Genomic DNA, 22,985 nt, shown 5'->3' on the forward strand with positions numbered 1-22,985 from the left:
TTAGATTAGTACCTAAGTGCTTCATTTTTGGAGAAGCAATTATAAATAGCATTGTGTTTTTAATGTCAGTTTCCACATGTTTATTTTTAGTAAATAGAAATTTGATTGATTATTGTGTGTTGATCTTGTATCATGTAACTTTGCTGAACTCACTTATTGGTGTCAGGGTTTTTTTCTTTTTGTAGATTCCAGTTCCTTGGGATTTTCTGTGTAGACAACTGTGTTATTTGCAAATAGAGATAGTTTCAATTCTTCATTTCCAATTTGTTTGTTTTTTGTATCTTTTTATTTCTTATAACACTGGGCAGGACTTCCATTACTATGTTGACTAAGCGAGGTGAGAGTGAACATCCTTGCCCTATTCTTGATTTTAGGAGTAAAGCCGTCAGTCTTTCACTACCATGTATCATGTTGCCTGTAGACTTTTTGTAGATGCTCTATATAAGCTGAAGTAGTTCCCCTCTACTTCTAGTTTGCTGAGAATTTTTATGATAATTTTGGATATTGTACTTTTTATCATGGCTTCAGATTTTGTCAAAAGCCTTTTCTGTATTAGTAGATAAGGGCACTTATCTTTTTTTCTTTAGTGCATTGATATGGTGGGTTACATTGATTGATTTTTGAATATTGAACCAGCTTTACATTCCCTGAAATAAACTGTACTTGGTCATGCTGTAAAATTCTTTTTATAGATTTCTGGATTCGATTTGTTAATATTTTGTTTTAGATTAATATGTCTAAGTTTTGAGATAAATTAGTAGTTTTCTTTTATTGTATTGTTAAAATCTGTTGAGAAGTATTATTACCTCTTATTTTCTGGAAGAGTAGTGTAAAGTTGGTATTAACTCTTTAAATGTTTGATAGAATTTTCCTGTGAAACCTACTGAGCCTGCATATTTCTTGTGGGAACTTTTAAATTATGAATTTGATTTCTATAATGGTTATAAGACTATTTAGACTTTTTATCTTGGTTGAATTTTGATAGTTTGTGGTTTTCAAGGAATTGGTCTATTTCTTCTAAATTGTTCTAAGTATAAAGTTGTTCATAGTATTTCCTTATTATCCTTTTAGTGGCTATGGAATCAGTAATGATATCTATCTCTTGTTTCAGTTCTGACACTGATGATTTGTATTTTCCTAGAGGTCGTGTTTCAATTCTGATACTGATGATTTGGATCTTCCTAGAGGTTTTGTTTTCCTGTTTTCCATTTTATTTGTTTCTGCTCTTACCTTTATTATTTCCTTTCTCCTGCTTGCTTTGTATTTATTTTGCTCTTATTTTACAAGTTTCTTGAGGAAGGAACTTAGCTTACTGATTTGATACTTTTTCTGTTTTATAATGTGAGCATTTTAGTGTTATAAATTTCCATCTCAGTACTACTTCAGCTACATCTCACATATTTTGTTAGGTTGTATTTTAATTTCCATTTTGTTTGATGTATTTTATTTCCATTGAGACTTACTCTTTGATCCATGGATTGCTTAAAAATGTGATATTTAATTTCCAAGTGTTTAGAGATTTTCCAGTAGTCTTTCTTGTACTGATTTCTAATTTGATTCCATTATGGTCAGAAAAAATTCTTTATGATTTCAGTTTTTTAAAAAATTTAACATGTGTTGAGATTTATTTTATGGCTCAGGGTATGGTGAAGTGTTCTATGGACCCTTGAAATAAATGTGCTGTTTTTGGGTGGAGTGTTCTATACATATCAATTATATCATCTTGGTTGATTGTGTTGTTCGATAATTCTTCTATGTCCTTGCTGATTTTCTGCCTACAAGTTATATCAGTTGTTGAGAGGGAGTGTTGCAGTTCCCAACTATAGTTGTGGATTTGTCTATTTCTCTTTTCAGCTCTATCCATTTTGCTTCATGTATTTTGAGGCTCTGTTGTTTAGTGCATGCACATTTAGTATCATTATGTCTTCCTGGAGGATTGATTCTTTTATCATTATGTAATATATTTCTTTGGCTATAATAATTTTTTTTTGCTCTGAAGTTTATTTTCTGTATGAATATAGCTACTTCTGCTTTTTAAAAAATAGTTTTCTTAATGTTTGCTCTGTGTGTGACAACATATTTATGTAACAGTCTACTTTTACAGTATTAATATTTTACCACCTTAAATGAATGTAGAAACCCTACCTCCATTAGGTCTCTTTACCCTCCCCCTTTAAAAATATAATTGATTCAAGCATTTCCTCTGCATACACTGCATCAGAAGGTCTTATAATCTTTTGTTTAACTATTGAATATGATTTAGCAAACTTATAAAAGTTATATTTATATTTGATCTTCTTTTTACCCATTCTGATTTTTTTCCCCTGAAGACTTCTGTTATTATTTCCTTTCTGTTTAGAAAACTTCCTTTAAGCATTTTCCAAGGGTAGGTTTGCTAGTGACCAATCCTCTTAGTTCTCCTTCATCTGAGAATTTCTTTATGTGCTTTTCCTTCCAAAAGGAGATTTTAACCAGATATGGAAGTTACAGTTGACAATATTTTCCTTTCAGTACTTGAAAAATGTTGTGCTGCTTCCTCTGGTCTCCATGGTTTTAGGTGAGAATTCCACTGTCATTCAAATTTGTGTTCCATTATAAGTAATACGTTATTTTCCTCTGGTTGCTTTCAAGTTTTTTTTTTCCTTTGTCTTAAAGATTTCAGAAATTTAATTATGATGATATGTCTTAATCTGGATTTCTTTGACTTTATTCTATTGGGTTTCATTAGATTTCTTAAATCTGTAGATTTCTTTTGTTTTTGTTTTTTTTTTGTCCACCTTTGGGAACTCTTTAGCCATTATTTCTTCAAGTACTTTTTCAGTCCACTCTCTAACCTTTCTTTTGGGATTCTCATTATAAGAATTAGCTCTTTTGTTCTTGTCCTACAGGTCTCTGAGACTGCACTTACTTTTTTCAGTCTGCTTTTTCTCTGTTGTTGAGATTGGGTACATTCTATTTGTTGGTCCTCAAGTCTACTGATTCTATCCTCAGTCAGCTCCTCTCTACTATTGAATGTATCCAGACAGTTTTAAAATTTCACTTACTGCATATTAAGGACTGAATTGTGTCTTCTCCAAATTCATAGGTTGATGCCCCAGTCTTGAATATGACTGTATTTGGAGATAGAGCCTTTATAGAGGTTATTAAAATTAAATGGGAGGCCTTCCCTGGTGGTACAGTGGTTAAGAATCCGCCTGACAATGCAGGGGACACAGGCTGGAGCCCTGGTCCGGGAAGATCCCACATGCCGCGGAGCAACTAAGCCCGTGCACCACGACTACTGAGCCTGCGCTCTAGAGCCCATGCTCAGCAACAAGAGAAGCCACCGCAATGAGAAGCCTGTGCACCGCAAGGAAGAAGAGTAGCCCCCGCTCTCTGCAACTAGAGAAAGCCCACGCACAGGAACGAAGACCCAATACAGCCAAAAATAAATAAATTAAATAAATAAATTTAAAAAAATTAAATGGGATCATAAGGGTAGGGCCCTAATCTGATAGAATTGGTGTCCTTATAAAAGGAGAAGAATGAAGGATACCAGAGTGCTGTCTCTCTCTCTCTGTCTTTCTTTCTGAGCTTGCACAGAGGAAAGGCCATGTTAATACACATGTGAGATGGTGGCTCTCTACAAACCAGGAAGAGAGCCTTTACCAGAAACTGAATGTTCCAGCACTTGACCTTGACTTCTAGCCACCAGAACTCTGAGAAAATAAATTTCTGTTGTTTAAGCTACCCATTCGGGGTATTTCATTATGGCAGCCTGAACAGACAAATACATTGCATGTTTTTGTTCTATAATTTCTATTTGGTTCTTTATTTTAATAAGTTCTGTTTCTTTGCTGAGATTTTCTATTTTTTGTTTTTTTTCCCAAGAGAATTGGTCATTGCCAGTTTTTATTATAAAATAAAATTGCTTAAATATCCTAGTCAGATAATTCTAACATGAATTTATCTGAATGCCATTGCATGTTTTCTTTTCTCATTTAAGTTGTGATTTTTCTTGTCCTTGGTATAAGTTGATTTTCAATTGTATTCTGGATATTTTATATATTATATTAGAGACTCTGGAGTCTATCTAATCTTGCTTTATCAGGTAGTCCCCCTGTTGAGGTGTAGCCTGAGGGCTGGGTAGATTAATTTATTAGGCTTCCCACTGGGCTCCACTGACATTACCTCAGCAAAAATGGAGCACTGGCTCATGCTGCCTCACTGCAAATGACAAGGGTAGGGCTTCAGCTTCCCCTTTGGTGCTGCTGACACCCTCCTAGTGCAGGTGGGAAACCAGCTCTCACCAACTTGTTGCCTCTGAATGAGAGTACAAACTCAGTTCCTTGGTGCGTGCCCTGACACCTGGGGCAAGGAGTGAAGGGCTGACTACTGCTTTGTTGCTGCAGGATGAGAATGGAAGCTCTCTGCTGGGACCTGCTGTCACCAGGGAGGAGAGTGAGGGAAAAAAAGTGCCAACTAGCCCCTTTGCTGACCAACTGGTTCCATCTCATTGGTTCTGTGTGGGAGTTGAGACTCAGCCGCCCCTCCCTGCCCCAGGCTATGCTGACACTGCGGGGAGAGAGGAACAGGAGCAGAGTGTCAACTAAGTTGTGGTGGAGTCTTAGCTTCTCACTTGGCCCTACTGACATTGGTGAAGGGGAGAAGCAGAGTATCATCTAGCCCTGCTTTATATGACCTTGTTCAGTCTCCTTGATGCTGGGTGTTTCTGGAGGTTTCACTCCCCACTGGGTTCTAGGACACCCGGGGAAGGAGCAGGGGAGTGCCGAGCAGCCCTGACTCACACTGACTCCTTGACACTGGTAGGAATACAGACTGGGCTCATTGCTGGACACCACTGACACTACCCTGGCAGTGAATTGGGAGAACTGCTTGCTTCTGATGGCTCTCCACTAGGTCCACGGACACTGTCTTAGCAGGAAAACAGAGTGATGCCTGCTTCTGCCAAGTGAATGATGGGAAGTTAGCTCCTTGCTCAACCCCAGTGATACCACTGGTTCGGGGAATCTGAGCACCGCCATCTGCTTCTGTAGGCTGTGAGTATGTGGGGAGGGTGAGATGAAAGATCCCTGCTTGGCCCACTGAAACCACGGTGGAGGAGTTGGTAGGTGATTTTCTTCTGGTGTTTGCTAGAGCAGGGCAGGTACTACAAGAAAGATTCCTTGTTGCAAGGCCATCCTTTCCCCAGTCCTTTGGCTAAGGGAATAGGCTTTTCTTGGAACTTTTCTGTGCCTGGTCACAACTGGTTTCTGCAGAACCCAGTCCAGAATATATGGAAGGCAATAAGACACCCAGAGAACTCACTACAATGTTGTTTTTCAAGTCCCTTCCAATGCCTGTTTGTTTTTTTGTTTTTGTTTGTTTGTTTGTTTTTGTGGTACACGGGCCTCTCACTGTTGTGGCCTCTCCCGTTTCGGAGCACAGGCTCAGCAGCCATGGCTGATGGGCCCAGCCACTCCGTGGCCTGTGGGATCTTCCCGGACCGGGACACGAACCCGCGTCCCCTGCATTGGCAGGCGGACTCCCAACCACTGTGCCACCCGGGAAGCACCCAATGCCTGTTTGTTGTGTTATGCTAAGGGTTTTTAGTTGTAAGAGGGAGGACTTGGGAGGAATGGGTCTATTTTATTTTGGCAGGAACCAGAAGTCTTTTCTCTTTCTGAGAATTTTTAATAGAAATTGATGATAGATTTTTTTCAGATTTTTTTCTCCATCTATTGAAATGATAATGTGATTTTATTTATGTTTATTAACATGATGACTATAGTGACTGATTTATTCCTTTATTATTTTGTGTAGATCAAGATTTCTAGCTGATATTATTTTCCTTTCTCTTGTAAGACTTTACGTTTTTGTACTTAAGCCTGCTTGTAATGAATTCTTTCAGATCTTGTATATTAAAAAAAAGCCATTATTTTGGAACAAGTTTTGAAAAATATTTTTACTGGTTAAAAAATTCTAGCCTGAAAGTTTTTTTTCTTCCAGTACTTTAAAGATGTTGCTCCACTGTCTTCTAGCCTGTACTTTTTGAGTGAGAAATATGCTGTCATCCCTATATTTCTTTGCAGTAATATGTCTTTTATTCTCTGGTTTCTTTTAGAACTTTCTCTTTATATTGTTTTTCAACAATTTGATAATGATATACTTTGGTGCAGTTTTTCTTCATGTTTCTTTTCTTTAGGGTTAATAGAGGTCCTTGAATCTGTGGGTTTATAATTTTTCTCACATTTAGAACATTTCTGGCAGTTATTTCTTCAAATATTTTTTGAGTCACCTACTGACTCCTTCAGGGGCTCAACTTATACACATACTTGGCTTCTTGAAGTATTTCTACAGTTCACTAATACTTTTTTCATTTTTGAAATTTCTTATTTGTTTCTGTGTTTCACTTTGAATTGTTTCTATTTCTGTGTTCAAGTTCACTAATCTTTGCAATCTTTTGCAAGATTGTGTAATCTACCATTAATTCCATTCAGTGTGTTTTTTATCTTACACATTATAGTCTTCATTTATAGAAGTTAAATTTATTTTGGTCAGTTTTATATCTTCCAGATTGCTACTTAATCTGTTCAATCTTCTATTTCCTAGGGCATATGGAAATTAGTCATAACATTTTTTTTAAATGTCCTGCTCTACTAAACCTAGCATCTGTTTCATTTCTTGGTCAGTTTCAGTTCATTGATTTTTCTCTTCATTGTTGGTTATATTTTCTTGCTTCTTTGCATGCCTGGTGATGTTTTTTATTGGGTGCCAGATTTTATGAATTTTATCTTGTTAGATGCTCAGTATTTTTGTCTTCCTATAAATATTTGTGATCTTTGTCCTTGGACTCAGTTAAGTTACTTAAAACATAAATTCTGTTACATTTAATTTTAGTTTAAGTAGGTTAAGTGTTCGCTGTAAGTCATTTAATTGTTATGTTCTCAATGAATTAGTACCTAATTTTGATTAATATGCTCTTGCTAAATTAAAGAATAATTTTCAGGAAGTTACATGATAATCTGCTTTTGGATGACTTGCCTATCTTAAAATGCATTTCTGTTGCCCATAGACTAGACACATTTGGGAAGTAATAGATCTCCTGAGACACACTGTTCCTTCAAATCTCTATAGTTTCATTGTGTTCTGTTATGGAGAAATGCCGAGGAGAATATTATAGTCAGTGAATTGTTTTCTTTTTAGGGTGCCAGTTTTTACTTTCTCAATGAATCTATGATTCTTTATTGGACAAATCTTGGTGTTTTTCATCCTATATTCTTTTTATTGGGACATATTAAGACTTTGCATTGTATTTATATTTTCTTTCATTGCATAAAAGATCCTATTTGTGTCTGAATACACGCCTCACAATTTTTTTTTTAGTATCTACTTTAGGTATCCTAACTATCTTTATGTTAGGTTTCCATTTCTCTCCTATTCATCTCTGTTAGTTTTGCTCCTCTAACTTGCATTTCTTTGTCTTTCTTACCACTGTTTTTTCCTTCTCTGTTTTCCTGGAGTAATTCACCTACAGTGTTCTCTTCAATTACCTTTTGCATATTGCACTTTCCTTCCCTTGTCCTCTCCTACTTTTCCCCCTTCTTCTTCTCTCCTACTAATCTTGTATCTGCTTCTCTCTTCCTCCTTTTTTTAAAGTTTTATTTAATATTGAATGCTGTGGTTTAAAATATGTTTATCTTTGAATAGGGTCAGTTCTATTCAAATTTAATAACCAAAAACATGGGTAGAATTTTCTTGACTCTCTTCCCTTTTTTAACCTGGACAACATTTTGATTGTCTCCTTAGGCCAAGTTAAAAGAATGTGTTAGATCCTATATTAGGATGTAAGTCATGCTGAGCTAGGAAGGAACCTGTAGTCACGATTCTACTTCACCTAAGGACCAATGAGACAAATGCTTACTAAATGTTTGCCCACTGAATGGATGAACTACTGAATGCTTGTTTGACCTGTATCATAGAAAAGTGCAAAGTTAGGTCAAAGGATTAAAGCCACCTTGATCATTACTAAGTACTCTACAAATCCTGGGCTGAGATACTCAGAGGTAGCCAAGGCAGCAGTTACAGGGCAATGCATTTTGGTAAAACACTGCACTTTCTCTGAGACACTACAAGTTTTTATTGCAAAGACATTGTACCATGTGCCCTTGGGCTCTGTTGCATGACCACAGAACAATGACAGATATTACAAATTAGACGTCTGTGGTTGTGACCAAATTCCTGGAATGGGTGACTGCAGGGCCCCAGACAGACAATGTCTGCCCTTCTGAGTGCAGACTGGGGAGGGAAGTCCCCAGGCAGCACTGCCACTGATGCATCACATCTGTGCGAGGCCTTGATACAAAGCTCTCCTTTTCCAAACATTTCCTCCACTTCTATGTAGGAGTAGATATCATGAGGTGCATTAAATCCGTGCTCTGCTGAGAGGCCCATGACTTCCAGCAGCTTTCAGGGATGGGCAGTGTGCATGTGATTTGGAGAGGTCACCAGTTCCCCTATCACTCTTGTTCTCTCTGCACTGTGACATATTATGGAGAGTTCACACTCAGGCATGTCAGAGCTAAATGGTGCAGGCTGATTTGATGTCACTTGCTAATGCCCTGGATTCTTTATTGCTGTAGATATGCACATGTGAGGGACAGCTCAGACTCCCAGTCGCCCAGCTCTGCCCCTTTCCATGCTGGATGGCAGACAGCAAGCCCATATCTTTCATCGGCTCCTATCAGAGCAAAGTCTTTGCCTTCATCTTGTTTTCCATAACTGCCTCTCAGATATTTATTGAACCTCAAATTTTAATATCCACTTGCTACTGCTTGATCTGGTCCATGATCCTATGTTTTTGAAGACTAAATACATCAAGACCCATAAATTATTTGCATGTAATAGATGTGAGATTTGCATCACTGGAATTAGGCCTGAATTGGTTAAGCAAGTTTTAATTAGAACTTTAAAAAAACTTCTTCTGGGATGTGCAGAGTATAGAAAGTAGGTGTTATCTAGCTCACAATTCCTGCAAGGTATGAGTGGTGGTCATCCATCCTGCTCCAGACCATGGCTGATTGATTCAAGGGAGAGGAGCCTGATTCAAGCCAGTAACATTCTCCCTTTTAGGACTATGAAAACCTGAGTGGAGAAAAAGGAGCCAGAAGGGGTTGGAACACAGTTATCTTTGGACAGAACCCTAGACCTAAGGTCCACCTGCCCTTGTATCTGAGGCACCTTGCCTCCCCTCCAGGGTCCTCTCATTTATGCCATATCTTTTCATTCTCACTCTAAGCCTCTGGACTCAAGAATCTGAAGATTGCCACAGATACCCCATGCTGTTGGCCATGCTCGTTAGACATGTCTCCATATCTTATCCATGGCACAGCTGAGCCAAGCATTCCCAGAATTCAGATGTCTACACTCACTGTTTCAGGGTACTCAGGCCCCACCTTCACCCCTTTGTAGGTCACAAAACCCCAGTTATGGAAATAAAATGAAGATGGAGGTATATGGAGTGTCTGTCTTTCTGAAGTCCCAACAAATTTGCTCACAGATCCTTCTGGTCCATTGAAGTAAAATATTATCCACTGTGTTCAAAAATATACCTAAATGCTTTAGAATTTTTACCTGTAACTGAGATGCACACACTCATTTAATAAATTTAATAATTATTGTAATTTCAAGTTTGGTTTGTGTTATGACGGGAGGTAAATAAAATATGGAAACTGAGTCAGTCATGAGGAGTTTAAAATAGATACTACTTATCTACTTGTTAATTGATGGATTAAGTCTTTGATTTATTTAATGGTCATCCACTCAGTCAGTGAAACTTTATTGAGAATAACCTCATGACAGGGCATGAGTTGAAGAAAACCAAGATAGGAGCAAGACATGGTGCCTGTTCCCAGGGAGCTCAATAGTGGGGAGTCAGTCCTAAAAACATATATCAATATGTGTTGACAGGTGTGAGAAAAGACTTGTGGGCATGAGCCTGAAGAAGTCAATTGCATTTGATACAGGCATAACTGAAGGCAAGTGGACTAGCTAGAAATTTCTTGCAGCCATGCAGGTGGGAGATGGATGGAAAGAGAAGTTGACAATCTCCAGAGATATTTAAGAAGTAGGAACTATAGAATTAGAGATTGGAAGCTGTGGGGGTAGACAGTGAGGGAGAGGGAATGTTATGGGTGCAACCCACATTGCTATTTCTGGAGGGCTTGGTAGATGGTGATGGAGATAGAGATAAAGAAAAAAGTTTATGTGAGAAAAAGGAATATGGGAGATAAACAAAATGGGGACAAAGAGGTAGAAAAAAAACCTAGCAGAGTGTGGTGTGAAGGATAGAGAGTGTTTGGATTAGAAGGGAGGACTCATTTCTGTTGAATGCTACTGAAATGTGAAGGATGATGTGTACCATGTTTTTAATTGATGACTTCTGTTTTCTCTGAGCAGCAGCAGGGAAAGTGTTCTGATGAGAATGAATTTCAGAGGTTTGAGAATAGAATTTCTGGGCAACTTTCCAGCCTGATGTAGGAAGCAAGATGAGATAATTTATGTAATGTGTTTTGAATAGTGCCTGGCAAAGATTAAGCTCTCAATAAATGTTGGCAGCTATTATAATGGCACCAAATTGTTCAGCTTTATGGTTTTTCTCTAACATTGATTAACACCTGGGATATAAGTACAAAAAAAGTTGGACAGATGTATTAATTCTGAGAGGGATTTTTCAAGAAGAGAGTTGGGAGGGCAAGGGAGTTGTGGAAATTGGCAAGCATGAGAGAAATAGTGTTCTGTGGAATTTTAACTGGATTAAAGAAAAAAAGGAGGACAAGAGAAAGCTGCTGGGTAATGGGAACATAGACAGTTTCTGGGCTGCAAAGTCTTCATGATGTTACAACATTGGTGCAGTGGGAGTAACGGAATGAAAGGGACTGAAGGATGAAAGGTTGAGGAAGAGAGTGGGATTTCTAACTTTTGGACTTATGCATACAGCAGTAATCAGTGATGACAGCATTCAAGGAGGCAATGGAAGCAAGGTGATAGCGTGGAATGGAGGTGAAAGTCACTGGAAATGAGCTGATCAAAGGACTGAGAACTCAAGGTGTAGGGCTTGAATGTTAAAGTCACCAGGGTAGTGATAGGACTTGGAGGCAATGGAATGATCACAAGGCCGGAAGATGACAAAGGCTGTAGCTGGAAATGGGTGATGTAACTTAGCCTCATTTCCCCAGAAATCAGAGCCTGAAACAGAGACTTGAGTGAAAATGCTTTATTGGGTTCTAGGGGATAGGAGTAAGGTCAGGAGGAGTGAGGCAAGGAATGAGAAAAAAAACACGATTTATCATTATGTTGTTTCCTGCTACAGGCAACTGGATGCTTGATTCCAGGGGACAGTTTAAGGAGTCATGTGAAAGGAATATCAGAATCTTCTCTATGGAGGAGAAAGAGGGAAACATTTATGCATTGACTCCCATCCCCATTAGTCAAAGAACCCCCCAATAGGGTGACATCCCCCCAAAATTTCTGGATTGAGCATCTCTGGATACTAAGCAGGTTACAGAGAAACACGGACAGGAAATGAGAGGCACACAGGAGTGATACTTCCAGGTTGTACCTGCGTGAAGGATGTTGGCTCCTACAGAATACTGGATGCTCCATAGTGGCTAGAACAGGAGGCAGGTGAGGCTGAGAGCATTTGAAGGGATGCCCAACAGGTGTCCACTGCAGGCCACACTTGTACCAGTCATATCTGCTAAGGCCATCCATTCAGTGCCATCTGTCACAGAGTCAGCTTCAAGGTAGTAGCTGCTGCAATCTCTGCAAATATTTAATTAAATATTATTAGTGAAACAAATCACTACTGCAACTTGCTATGTGGCAATAACTAGTATTCAGTGACCATTCTTCCACCACCTAGTCTAGATTTCTCTTACCCTCGGCCAGCACTTGGGCTTGTCTAGGTCACTTTCTTGGTGGGGGAACTTTGATCTTCTTACCCAAAGCATCTAAGTCCTTGGTTGTCTTGCCTTTGTCAGCTGGCAGTTGCTGCAATTACCTGTTCACCATTCTCACCAGTATGGAAACCCCAAGAGATAAACCAATAAATCACCTGAGTTCTATATAGACCCCTCCCTGACTCCATTACACAGGAGAAACCCTAGCTCCTCAGAGCAATCAGGATCCAGAACCCCCACCACTAACTCCTCTTTTTTTTTTTTTTTTTAACCTACTGGTTCTCTGGCATTAGTGGTCCAGAAGTGACCAGGTGAGAGTTCCTCCTTCAAGTTGAGCAGACTATTATGTTCACTTAGAGAGAAGCCTCTCCCCGACCATCACTCTTCCATCCCCTGAACCAGGGCCTCTGATCTGTCAAAGCCTAAGGTGGCAGTGGCAGGAAACACAAAATCCTTAAGAGGGTCGAGGGGGTGATAGTGGGAGAGCCCAGTCTTATTTCTATACCTTGCTTGATTTCCTCCATCTTCTAATCAGTTTCTTCATCAGCCACATGTGTTGCTTGCAGTGCTGCCTACCAGGGGATTTTTTCCTTTACTCTTGTCCTCCTCTCGGGACCCAGGAGTGGACTGAGAACAGCGGCAGTTTGCTTCAGCTGTGAGCACCAACTTAGGATGCCAGCTCAGGTGTGGGACCAGGCCTAGTTCTTCCCTCCTCTGGCAGCTGGCCACAGGGAAACTCCGTGAGTCCATAGGTGTGAGCTGAAGGCAGATGTCAGTGAAACAGCGGGGCAGACATAGGAGACTGGGCCATCAGTTTACATAAAGTTCTCTTCCCTTTGGGTCTGAATAGGCCAGATCTTGAACATGCCAGTTCCTTTGTGGCAAAAGATTGCTGCCGTGCCCACCCAAACTCATGATTATATCCAGCCCCAGCTGCATGGTAACTTGCCCTCCCCGGGCTAGGAGCTCATTTTTACCAGGGCCCACTGACATGCCTGGAGCTGCTTTTCTAAGAGTGAGTAGCTTTCTGCCACAGAAGGGGTGGCCCTGCTTCAGCCTCCTAGGGGTCTGTGACCCAGCTCTGCTACTGGGGCTTTCCAGAGACGCTGCAGAGTCCTGTTCCACCAGATGCTGCATTGCCTGAGAGTCAGGGCACTTAGTGCATAGCTGTACCTGCGGAAGAGCCTTTTCTTATTCTGAGCTCCACTCAGAATTGGCAGCCTACTGGGTCATCTGATAAGTGGGTCAAATCTGTACTTCCAAGTGTGGTCTATTTTGTTTCCAAAATCCATAAGGCTTACTAAACACCATGTCCTGTCTTAGTGGCGGGGAGGTATAAGGTGCAACAATGTGCCCTTCGTCTGGGAGGAAATGGCCCAGCACGCCTCAGACCACTGGATGCTACGGCTTCGCCAGGGGGAGCAAAACCTTGTGGGATTTATCTCCTTTCTTTTGGCCCTACTGTGATTGCATCTAGAGTACATTTGTGCTTTCAAATCAGAACACTCTGCACTTCATGCCTCTAAAAGGTCAACCAAGCTGTGTTTACGGCATTAGCGTTCTCAAGGGCCAGTTCATTTATTTCCACCTGAAAAAATGGTGCAGTTAATATCTACACTATATTCCTCACAGTTTTATAATGAGGGTTATATGAGATAATACACACAAAACACTTTAAACTGTAAAGCATTATTCAAGTGTTAAATGTTTGATATTATCCTGTTTGGTTGTCACACTGCTTTTTCTTCTTTCTTTCCTTTTCTTTTTTTCTTTTTTCTTTTGTAGCTGAGGGTTGCGAGAGGAAAGAGGAATGAATTAGAGCTGCCACAACTAGGGCTTAGGGCAGTGGTGTTCAGAAATATCTTGGGAATTAAGCAAATGAGGGACTGCTCTTGTTTATGCAAATCTGTCCCCAGGATTCTTCCAAGTGCCAGCTGGTGACCTGGGATTGATAACTGAAGGGTGAAATGGAGTATGTCCCAGGTCGATTTTTTAAAATTATACCTCTCTCATATGGGGATACAACTAAGCTGTAACCAGAATCACCTTGAATAGAAAGTTGGCCAAGTGCTTTATGAACTCTATATACTGCATGCACGGCTGAGCATTCTAAGGGCTGCAAGGGTCCAGGCTCCTGGTGGAGGCCTTTGCGGTCCAGACACTTTCAGCACTGGCATGTTATTTCAGCCTGGGAGCTCGGTTTGGAGTCAGTCTGAATTTCCTAAAGTTTCATTTCTCTTTGTGTAGAAGGTGTGCCCCAAAGTAAGCAATTTGACTTGGGAGCAGATGGCCAGGTACATGGATTTCTGGGAATGATGGCTGGAGTCTCATGACAGGTTGATGACAATGGCACAGGAACAGGCTCTGTGAGCAAACCTTGGGGATTTAGCTACCACAATGAGTTCCGTCTGGCCTCATTTGCACTGTTGCAGGGCTGCATCCAGCTTGACGATGAGCAGGGGGCCAAGCTGCTCCCCTGCAATTCGGCTTCCTAGGAGCAAGAGTGTGCTGGAAATATGAGCATTTCGCCTGTGTGCAATTGAAGGAAATAACTAGAAATATAGCTTCATTGTGGACCTTGAACAAGCGTGACTTGTGAGGAGCACTTTCAAAGCAACTTCTATTATCAATGTGCTGATGTTTATTTTCTCCTGGTCCCTAGGTGAAAATTGAGTAGTCCCAGGGCCAGAGTTATTTATTAAAAAGAAAAATTTGAAATTAGACAAAATCAGATACTGAAGAAGAATACTAGGGTAATGTGGGAATATGAAAGGACACAGATACACTCATACAGGTACATGAAACTGAAAATCCAGTGAGAGAGAACTGGGGACACAGAAGTCAAATATTCTTTCAACAGCCGGGTTTCCGTGTTTGCGGTGCTGACATCTAGCCTAACCTGAATCAAAAACCCTCTTTGGAAAGTGGTGTAAGTCTTCAGGAGCACTTAGCTCTCTGAAACTTTAGTGTAGTATATCTATCTATTTTTCCCAAAATTAATTTTCAGGCTTTTGGAGAAAATCATGATACGTTAAAATAGTGAGGAAAAATAAATATGTAAAAAGTTAGGAACAAATGTTATGGAGTATTATTGATGGCCTTTTTAAAGTTGACAACAATTTGAAAGCTGATATAACAAATGAAGCTTATTTAAATAAATCCGATAACATTATAAGTATCTTAAGAAAAACAGTTTTCTTTGTATCACGCTATAGTCTTGGTTTGCACAGCCCCGTGGTGCTAAGGATGTTTGGTGCTGTCTCATTGGAAATATTGTTGTGTTGCGTTGTAAGAAAAAAATATGTAAGCTGTAAAATGAGAACTTCAAATATTTGTGAATGTTCCCAATACTCTTCTGAATTTTGGGGGATGACAATCTAAACAAGAAACCCCATAGGAATCATTTCACTTGTGAGCCTGCAGATAGCTCCCGTCTTCACCCTGTCACGCTGGCATTTTCTCAGAGACATGTGTGGTGTAAAGCCCAGCCCCGAAGGGTCTCAGTCAGATGGGCTGGCTGAGTCCCAAGATCTCCTCTTATTTGCTTTCGACCATGGGATGTTATATTATCTTCACAAACCTGTGTCTTCGTTTGTAAAATGATGATAAAAACAGCACCTATTTCATAGGCCAATTAAACGACATAAGAAATATGAAGTGCTTATTAACATAGAACCTACAGCTTTGAGGAGAGTTGATAAATGACACCTTTTTCTATTTTTATTATTACTATAAGGGACACTCATCAGAAGCTGAGTGAGTTGTACTAAATTGAAATGATAAAGCACCTATTTTCTGCAAACACCGTGGGAGGCTGGTCCCTCACAAGTCCCTCAAAGGAATAGAGAGATGTAGAGCAGCAGGGCGAGGACACTTTAGGAGTAGAAAAGGCATCGGCACACACATACAGGGACATGCATCAGCAGTCCATAAACACCCCTCACACACACACACACACACACAAACACACGCTCTAGAGCAGAGCCCTGCTCAACAATATTTCATACGCTTTCCACATTTCCCAGGCTTCCTTGCAGTGAGTCAAATGTTCTGGACAACGAACTGTAAGCAGAGGTGACAAGGGTCTCTTCCAGGATGAGCAGGTCAGTGTGCCTCCTCTTTCCCTCCTGCTGGGACTTTGGAGGCCACTGTCCTAGGTCATATAGCTCAAGATGGAGGGGGCTGCCTGACCCACATCAAATACTGTCTGAGAAATAAACCTTTGTGTGTTAAGTGACTGAGGTATTAGGGTTAGTTGTAGGAGCTAGCATCACTCACCCTGAGACATTGATTTATAACCTGAAAGGGCTGAGCTCTAGAATAGACTCTAGGTAGAGACAAGAACAGTATTCAATGGTTGCTCTTATTAGATAGCTCAGGTATGGTTGACTTTAAATAAACATTGTACCCATTAAGATGCAACCCTGGAAAGGTCTTGGCAGTGAACTGTTGCCATATCTATCTAGCCTATATTTAGAGAAGCTGTTTTCACCCCATAGTGGTTTATGCTGTGTTGGAAATCTCTAGGAGCTGCACTATTTCCTCTTCTCTTTCTGGACCTCCTGATGATTGAGGCTAGTGCCCCTCCCTAATCCAGTCATCCAGAGCATGGGATGTGGCTTCTTGGAAGAAGACAGGGAGGGACCTGAGAAGGACTAAATGGGTCCCGGCCACAGGCAGAGAATATGCCAAGAGAGCTGGGGATGGGTAAGGCATTGCTAGGCGGTCTATGGGAGACCAGTGGAAAATAGCAATCCCTGGGACCCAGGCTGTGGTTGCTACCAATGGGGTCAAAAGGCTCCTAATGGTGATTGAGAACAGGGAAGAGGGAAGGAGAGACTGGTAGTCGCAATGTAGGCAAAGTGCTGGTTCAATGGTAATACTAGCCAATGTGTACCAAAGGTCTGTTATATGCTAAGTATCTTAGGAGCACTGTCTTTTCTGATCTTCCCCACAAACTTATGAAATAGGATTGATCACATTTTAATGGTGAAATAATTGAGGCTCAAAGATGTTAAGTAATTTGCCTGAGATCACAGAATCATTAAACCTTGGGGCCAAGATTCAAAACCAGATTTCTCAGACTCAAAAGCCCTTCCTCTCCTCATTCTAGCTTATTTCCTCCCAAGAAGAAGAAAGACATGGGAAAAAAAAAAGGTCATTACCTGTGTGACTTGGCAGGGCAGTGTGTTGGGCCCGGAGCCAGGAGGAAGAGGAAGCTGGGACTAGGTGTGGCAGAGGCAGGCAAGATCCAAGCCAGTGTCATTTCCAAAGGGAAATCTGTTCCAGTAGTTGGGCAATAGCAGAAACTTCCAGTAAATGCAGGTGAAATAGGAAGGTAACAACATTTTTATTCAACCTGATCTGTCTGGCACTTTGCTGGAAGTTTAGGGAAGAGTCTAACCTCTTGAGAGGTCAGGACTGGGCAGGGCATCAGTACTTCCACCTGGACTTCTGGGCAGAGCTGGTGAGTTTAAGCCTCCAAATACTTGGGCTTCGGTGTACCTACAGCTTTGTGGAGAAAGTCAGTGACTGACATAGTTTCAGAGGTAACCAACTGCCCCATGATTCCAAGTTGCATGTTACATTTCACCCCATTTGAGGATCCAATTCTGAATGGAATTTTGGGCCATTAGAAATGAGGACTGAGAATCTGCAAGGTCAGGAGGTTGGTTGTAAGGTCAGTGATGTGGTTGTCAATATGCATGAAGATGAAGGTGAGCAGGTTCCCCAGACTTCAAGCCAGGCAGTTGGTAGACAGCAGATCCCAAGAAGGGGGAGCCAGGAGGCAAAGCATCAGATCTCCAGATACCCACTGTCAGGCTGTGATGTGAATCCCCAGGACATGGCCCTTTACTAGGAAAGGTCATTACCTGTGTGACTTGTCAGGGCAGTGTGTACCACAAGCTAATGACTCTGGGGCTCTGTCCAGTGTAGTTTGGCCTGCACAGGGTTAAAAAGTAAATTGAAATGCCCTGGGTGGGGCCAGTGTTCTCCAGTTCTCCACAATTCCCACCAATCTCATCTGACATCTGGACAGCTTCATTCATGTGTCCACCCCTCTGTAGATCTTGGAGAAGCATTGCAGGGAGTCCCTCCAGCCTTGCCTTTTGTTTTATGTAGATGCACTGGTCCAGCTTCAGACTTTTCTGCTGCAGGACTGACAGTGAAGTTAGAGCTGGCTCCACCTTCACTGCCTTCCCTTTGCAAGCATCTTCCCCAGGACAGGACACAGAAATGCCCCCAGCAGCCCCCCTCACCCACATCCTGCTCAGTCTGGAAAAGGAGACCAGGGAGGAAGGAAGGAGAATATTTATTGAGAAATGTTAGCAAGACAAAGGTTGGAAGGGGGTAGCGAAGACCAAGGGAGAAAGAATGGCTTTCTCCTGGAAGTCCAGATGCAATGCTGATGTGTCAAGGTGCTTTTACACATGTATTTCCCAGGTTCTTGGGTTTTTAATCATAAGGTTTTTCTTGACCTGTTGAGTAAGGAAGGCTGATGGAACAGCCAAAAGAGTGATGCTTCATGTACCATTCTTCAAGGAGCTGGTAGTGGGGGTGCCTTTGACAGGTGTGTTCTGGGGTCTCCAGAGGAGGGGGAGCTGCAGGTTTAGGGAAACACAAAGAGTTGAGCAGAGTTGAATGAGTCAGAACTGAGAGGGTGATTGTTCTTCATTGTCCAGCCTGCTCCATCCCACAAGCTAGCACATGTGGCTATTGGGATTGAGAAGTGTGGCTGGTCCAAAGGGAGATGTGCTGTGAGTGAGTGTAAAATACACACCAGATATACACCAGATTTCAGAGACCCACTATAAAAAGAAAATTGTTACCTATCTCATTAATAAGTTTTAGGTATGTTATGTGTTGAAATGATAATATTTTTGACATATTAGGTTAAATAAATTGAATTATTAAATCATTTTACCAGTTGTTTAGTTTTTTTTTTTAATGTGGCTACTAGAAAATTTTAAATTACATATGTGGCTTGTATTACATTTCTGCTGGATAATGCTGGTCTAGGCTTTTCTTGGAGTTCCAGCAGCAAAATACAGGAACACACAATCTCACAGACACAGATACAACACACAGCCACACACACACAGACACACACACACTCTGTTGAGGGTTCCAGGCAACTCCAACAGTTGGAAGGTAAGTCTGCTGAACTTTTCTCTTGAAACTGTGATCAATTCTCGAAAATAATGCAGACCCCTCCTCGGCCCTTGGTGACCCCCTGCTATTGATCAGTCTTCCTTTTTTCCCCTTGTTGTCAGCCCCTCCACTCCTGCCATCTTTGCCTCCACCATACCCCACCTCAAACCCAGCTTAGGCTGTTTCCCACTTTTTTAAATGTCACCATAGATTCAGAGTGTGAGATGTGCTGGAGGGAAAAAAAAGTACTTACCCTTTGGGAATAAGAAGTCATTTTTCCCAGACTTTGGAAATTAACATAATGGGGCTTTTCTGCATTCCAGCTGCAACGTTGGATCTGGCAGGTTGGCTGTTCCCTGACATAATGCGAAACATAACTCAGTGGTCATTTCCATGTGTAAAAAGTTCAGCAGTATTGTTGGAACAATCATCATAAATCAGGAACAACTTTCTTTGGGGACTCTATTGCCACTTGATTTAGTATTTCCTGGCAACTTGCCTATCATGGAATGAAGCCATGATTGCTTCCTACACAAAATGTTATCTGCAGAACATCCCACCAGAAACCTATAGAAAGAACACTGACCAGCTTGCAAGTTTTGATAATCTGTGACTGCTTTTTATATTGAGAATAAATTTGACAATGGGACTCATTGTTAAACTGGACAATATATTCCATGGAACAGCTTCCAAATTAAAATGGGGCTTATATGGCGTTTTAGATACCATTTGTTCCAAAGGAAAGAAAATTGGACTCTTTCAGTTCCAGGAAGAAAATTCAGCAAAACATGTATACTGTGAAATAAGAGAAATTATCCTCAGCAACTTTTGTGCTAACATGTTCAGTTATTATGAAAACAGGAAAAAATGAATCAGCTGTAGAGAGTAGGGGAGCATGACAGTCTCATGTCCGAAATGTCCCAGAGCTTCTTTTAGACGAGCACTGTGAGAATGTGCAGTTCCTCACATGTAAAGGAGGAATTTACCCAGGAAGTACTAGGAGGAAAGGCTGGGAGACTCCCTCCAATGCCCTGTAGTAGTTTGGCCCGGAAGTGCGCTGCGGGGGAGGGGCGGTGGGGGGAGTTAGGGACTCAGTAGATGGAAATCCCGCTGTCAGTTCACAAACCCATGATGGCTCTAACCCCCAGATGACACCTGTTATGGACAATGAGCCCAGGTCAAGAACAGGAGTGACCCTCGGCCAGCACTCAGCAAAGAACAAGGACACTCCCAGAAAACACCTGACGCCCTCCAAAACTTAGGAAAGACAAGAGCAGAGATGAAGAGCTCCGTGCGGGGCCACCTCTGCTGGTTCATTCCTGAGCTGCCTAGCTCCCCAGACCATTGAATCAGCAAAGCAAAACTTGAGTATTTAGTAAATCTAAACCTATATTTTCTTCCTTTCCCTTCCCTTGGGTCGGAACAATTCAGACTGAGATCTCAATTCCTGGTCCTGGACAAATATTGTGCTCCCTTTGTAATGATGAGCACACAGAGAAAAATTGCCAGGCAAATGAAAAGATAGCAGAGTTCAACAGAAGGGACCACTCTGAGGAATCAGAGAAAATATTTTTCTATGAAATATAGTTTCTACAAGAGACGCGGGAAGCACTCCTGATTTGTGTTTCCAAAAAGCTTCAAAAGGACATTTCTTCTATGAAATTTGAGCAGGGAACCATAAAGAGAAAAACAAACAGGTTATGGAAGCCAGCATGGAGATTTAAAAAAAAAGTTCATTTCAGATTGAAATGGAGGAAGTGAACAGCAAAATGAATCCTGCAGCAAACAGGTTTGATGGAGCAGAAGTCAACTTTTACAGCACAAAACTCAGAAAAAAGACAAAGAGATAAAAAGAATGGGAGAATACATAAAAAGCATGGACAAGAGACATGTTTAATATGTAAACACTAGGAATTTCAGAAAAAGAACCAATAAAAATGGAGCCATTATTAAAAAACAATTTGGGGGAAGTTTTCCTGAGCTAGAGAAAGTCTTGAGTTTTCTGAAAATCAGACAAAAATAATGAAAAATTTTTAATGCCTAGACTTAATCTTGATAATTTATTTTAATTTCAAGAATAAAAACAGATTCAGTGAGTATCCATGCAGATAAAGCTTGCCTCCCACTTCTCCTTTGCAACATGAAGAAGACAGAATTGTCTACAGAATTATGAGGGAAAAAGGATTGTGACCCAAATGGGATTGTCCGTTAAAATGTGTGTTGACAAGAAGTAAAAGCAAAGTAAATTCCTCATATTACATAAGGAATAATCAATTGACATTGCTCTATTTTTGATAATGAAAATTAGAGAAAATAGATATCAGTACATTTTAATTTAATGTCACTACTAATAGGATAAAAATAGTAGATATGACTTCCAAAATCACGGGAAATTCAAGTTTAAAAAGATAACTGTAGTCTATAAAAAGGTATAACTGATTCACTTTGCTGTACAGCAGACACTAACACAACATTGTAAAGCAACTATACTCCAATAAAATTTTTTTAAAAGGTCCATTAAAAAGAACCATAAAACAACAAAACCCATAAAACCATGTTTTATAGTAGAAATAAAATTAAACATAAATCTTGTTAATAAAATGATGAGGATAAACTCTCATTTTGAATCACAGACTTTTATATTGGGTTAAAAATATTGTATCAGTGTACTCAGTGAATCCCAAACTAATAAAAATAAGGCAATAGGCAAAGACATAAGAAGATGAATCCAAACAAAAGCAGGGCAAGAGACTTCCGCGGTCGCCGGCGTTCCGGAGCCCTGACGCAGCCTCTGAGTCACTCGGCACCTTTTGTTCGGTCAGCGGCGTGAGGGTCTCGCCGCGGCGTGTCGTCCGCGCCGCTCTGCCTGTGTACGCCGGTGCGCTCGCCCGGCCGGCCGGCCTGCGGAGCTCCCGCCCGTGTCCCCCGGCTGGTCCGGGGGGTTCGGGCACCGCCTCGACTGCGGTTCCGCCGGACGCGCGGACTGGACCGCAGTCCGCACCCCGAGCGGACGGAGTCATGAGGCGCCTGCCGTACTTCTGCCGCGGCCAGGTGGTGCTGGGCTTCGGTCGCGGCTCCAAGCAGCTGGGCATCCCTACAGCTAACTTTCCTGAACAAGTAGTAGATAATCTTCCAGCTGATGCATCCACTGGCATATATTATGGTTGGGCCAGTGTTGGAAGTGGAGACGTCCATAAGATGGTGGTGAGCATAGGATGGAACCCATACTGCAAGAATACAAAAAAGTCCAAGGAAACTCATATCATGCATGCTTTCAAAGAGGACTTATATGGGGAAATTTTCAATGTGGCCATTGTTGGCTACCTCAGACCAGAAAAGAACTTTGATTCTTTAGAGTCACTTATTTCAGCAATTCAAGGTGATATTGAGGAAGCTAAGAAATGACTAGAATTACCAGAACATTGGAAACTCAGAGAAGACAATTTCTTCCAGGTTCCTAAAAGTAAAATAATGGCCACTGATGGAAAAGCATCTTATTTATTCATTCACTGTTGTCTAATATTTTACTGCTCATAACTACAGTCTCATCTTGGTTATATTTTAAAAATCAAACATTTTCCTACAGCTGTGAATTAAACAGTACAATGTAGTTATCATATTATGTTGCAACTGTTCAATTAAACCCATCATGTTACAGTACTAAAAAGCTTCATTTTAAAAATCAAGATTCTTTTTTATGTAATATGTTGATTAAAATGGACCACTGGAAAGGTCTTAAGTGTTTTATAATGGAAATGAAATATATATAAATACAGGTAACAGGCAAGTCACTAGTTTGAGATGAGAACTATAATTCTCATGATCAAATTCTAGCATGCATGTACCTGTATAGCATGCTCTGCTAATCAGAAGGCTTATAAAAGTAACTATATT

The 22,985-nt window shown here is 40.8% G+C and overlaps 1 protein-coding gene across 1 annotated transcript; it reads left to right on the plus strand.

Moving 5' to 3' along the window:
• Positions 1–22,109: 22,109 nt before the first annotated feature.
• LOC308624259 (riboflavin kinase-like) lies at positions 22,110–22,496 on the plus strand (the record flags this gene model as incomplete). The annotated part of the gene is made up of 1 exon (XM_081247352.1): positions 22,110–22,496. One exon carries the CDS (start codon positions 22,110–22,112, stop codon positions 22,494–22,496), a length of 387 nt encoding a protein of 128 aa, XP_081103478.1.
• Between the last annotated feature and the right edge of the window lie 489 nt (positions 22,497–22,985).

Source organism: Mesoplodon bidens (assembly GCF_964165515.1).
Source record: "Mesoplodon bidens genome assembly, chromosome: 1".
Lineage (NCBI taxonomy): Eukaryota > Metazoa > Chordata > Mammalia > Artiodactyla > Ziphiidae > Mesoplodon > Mesoplodon bidens.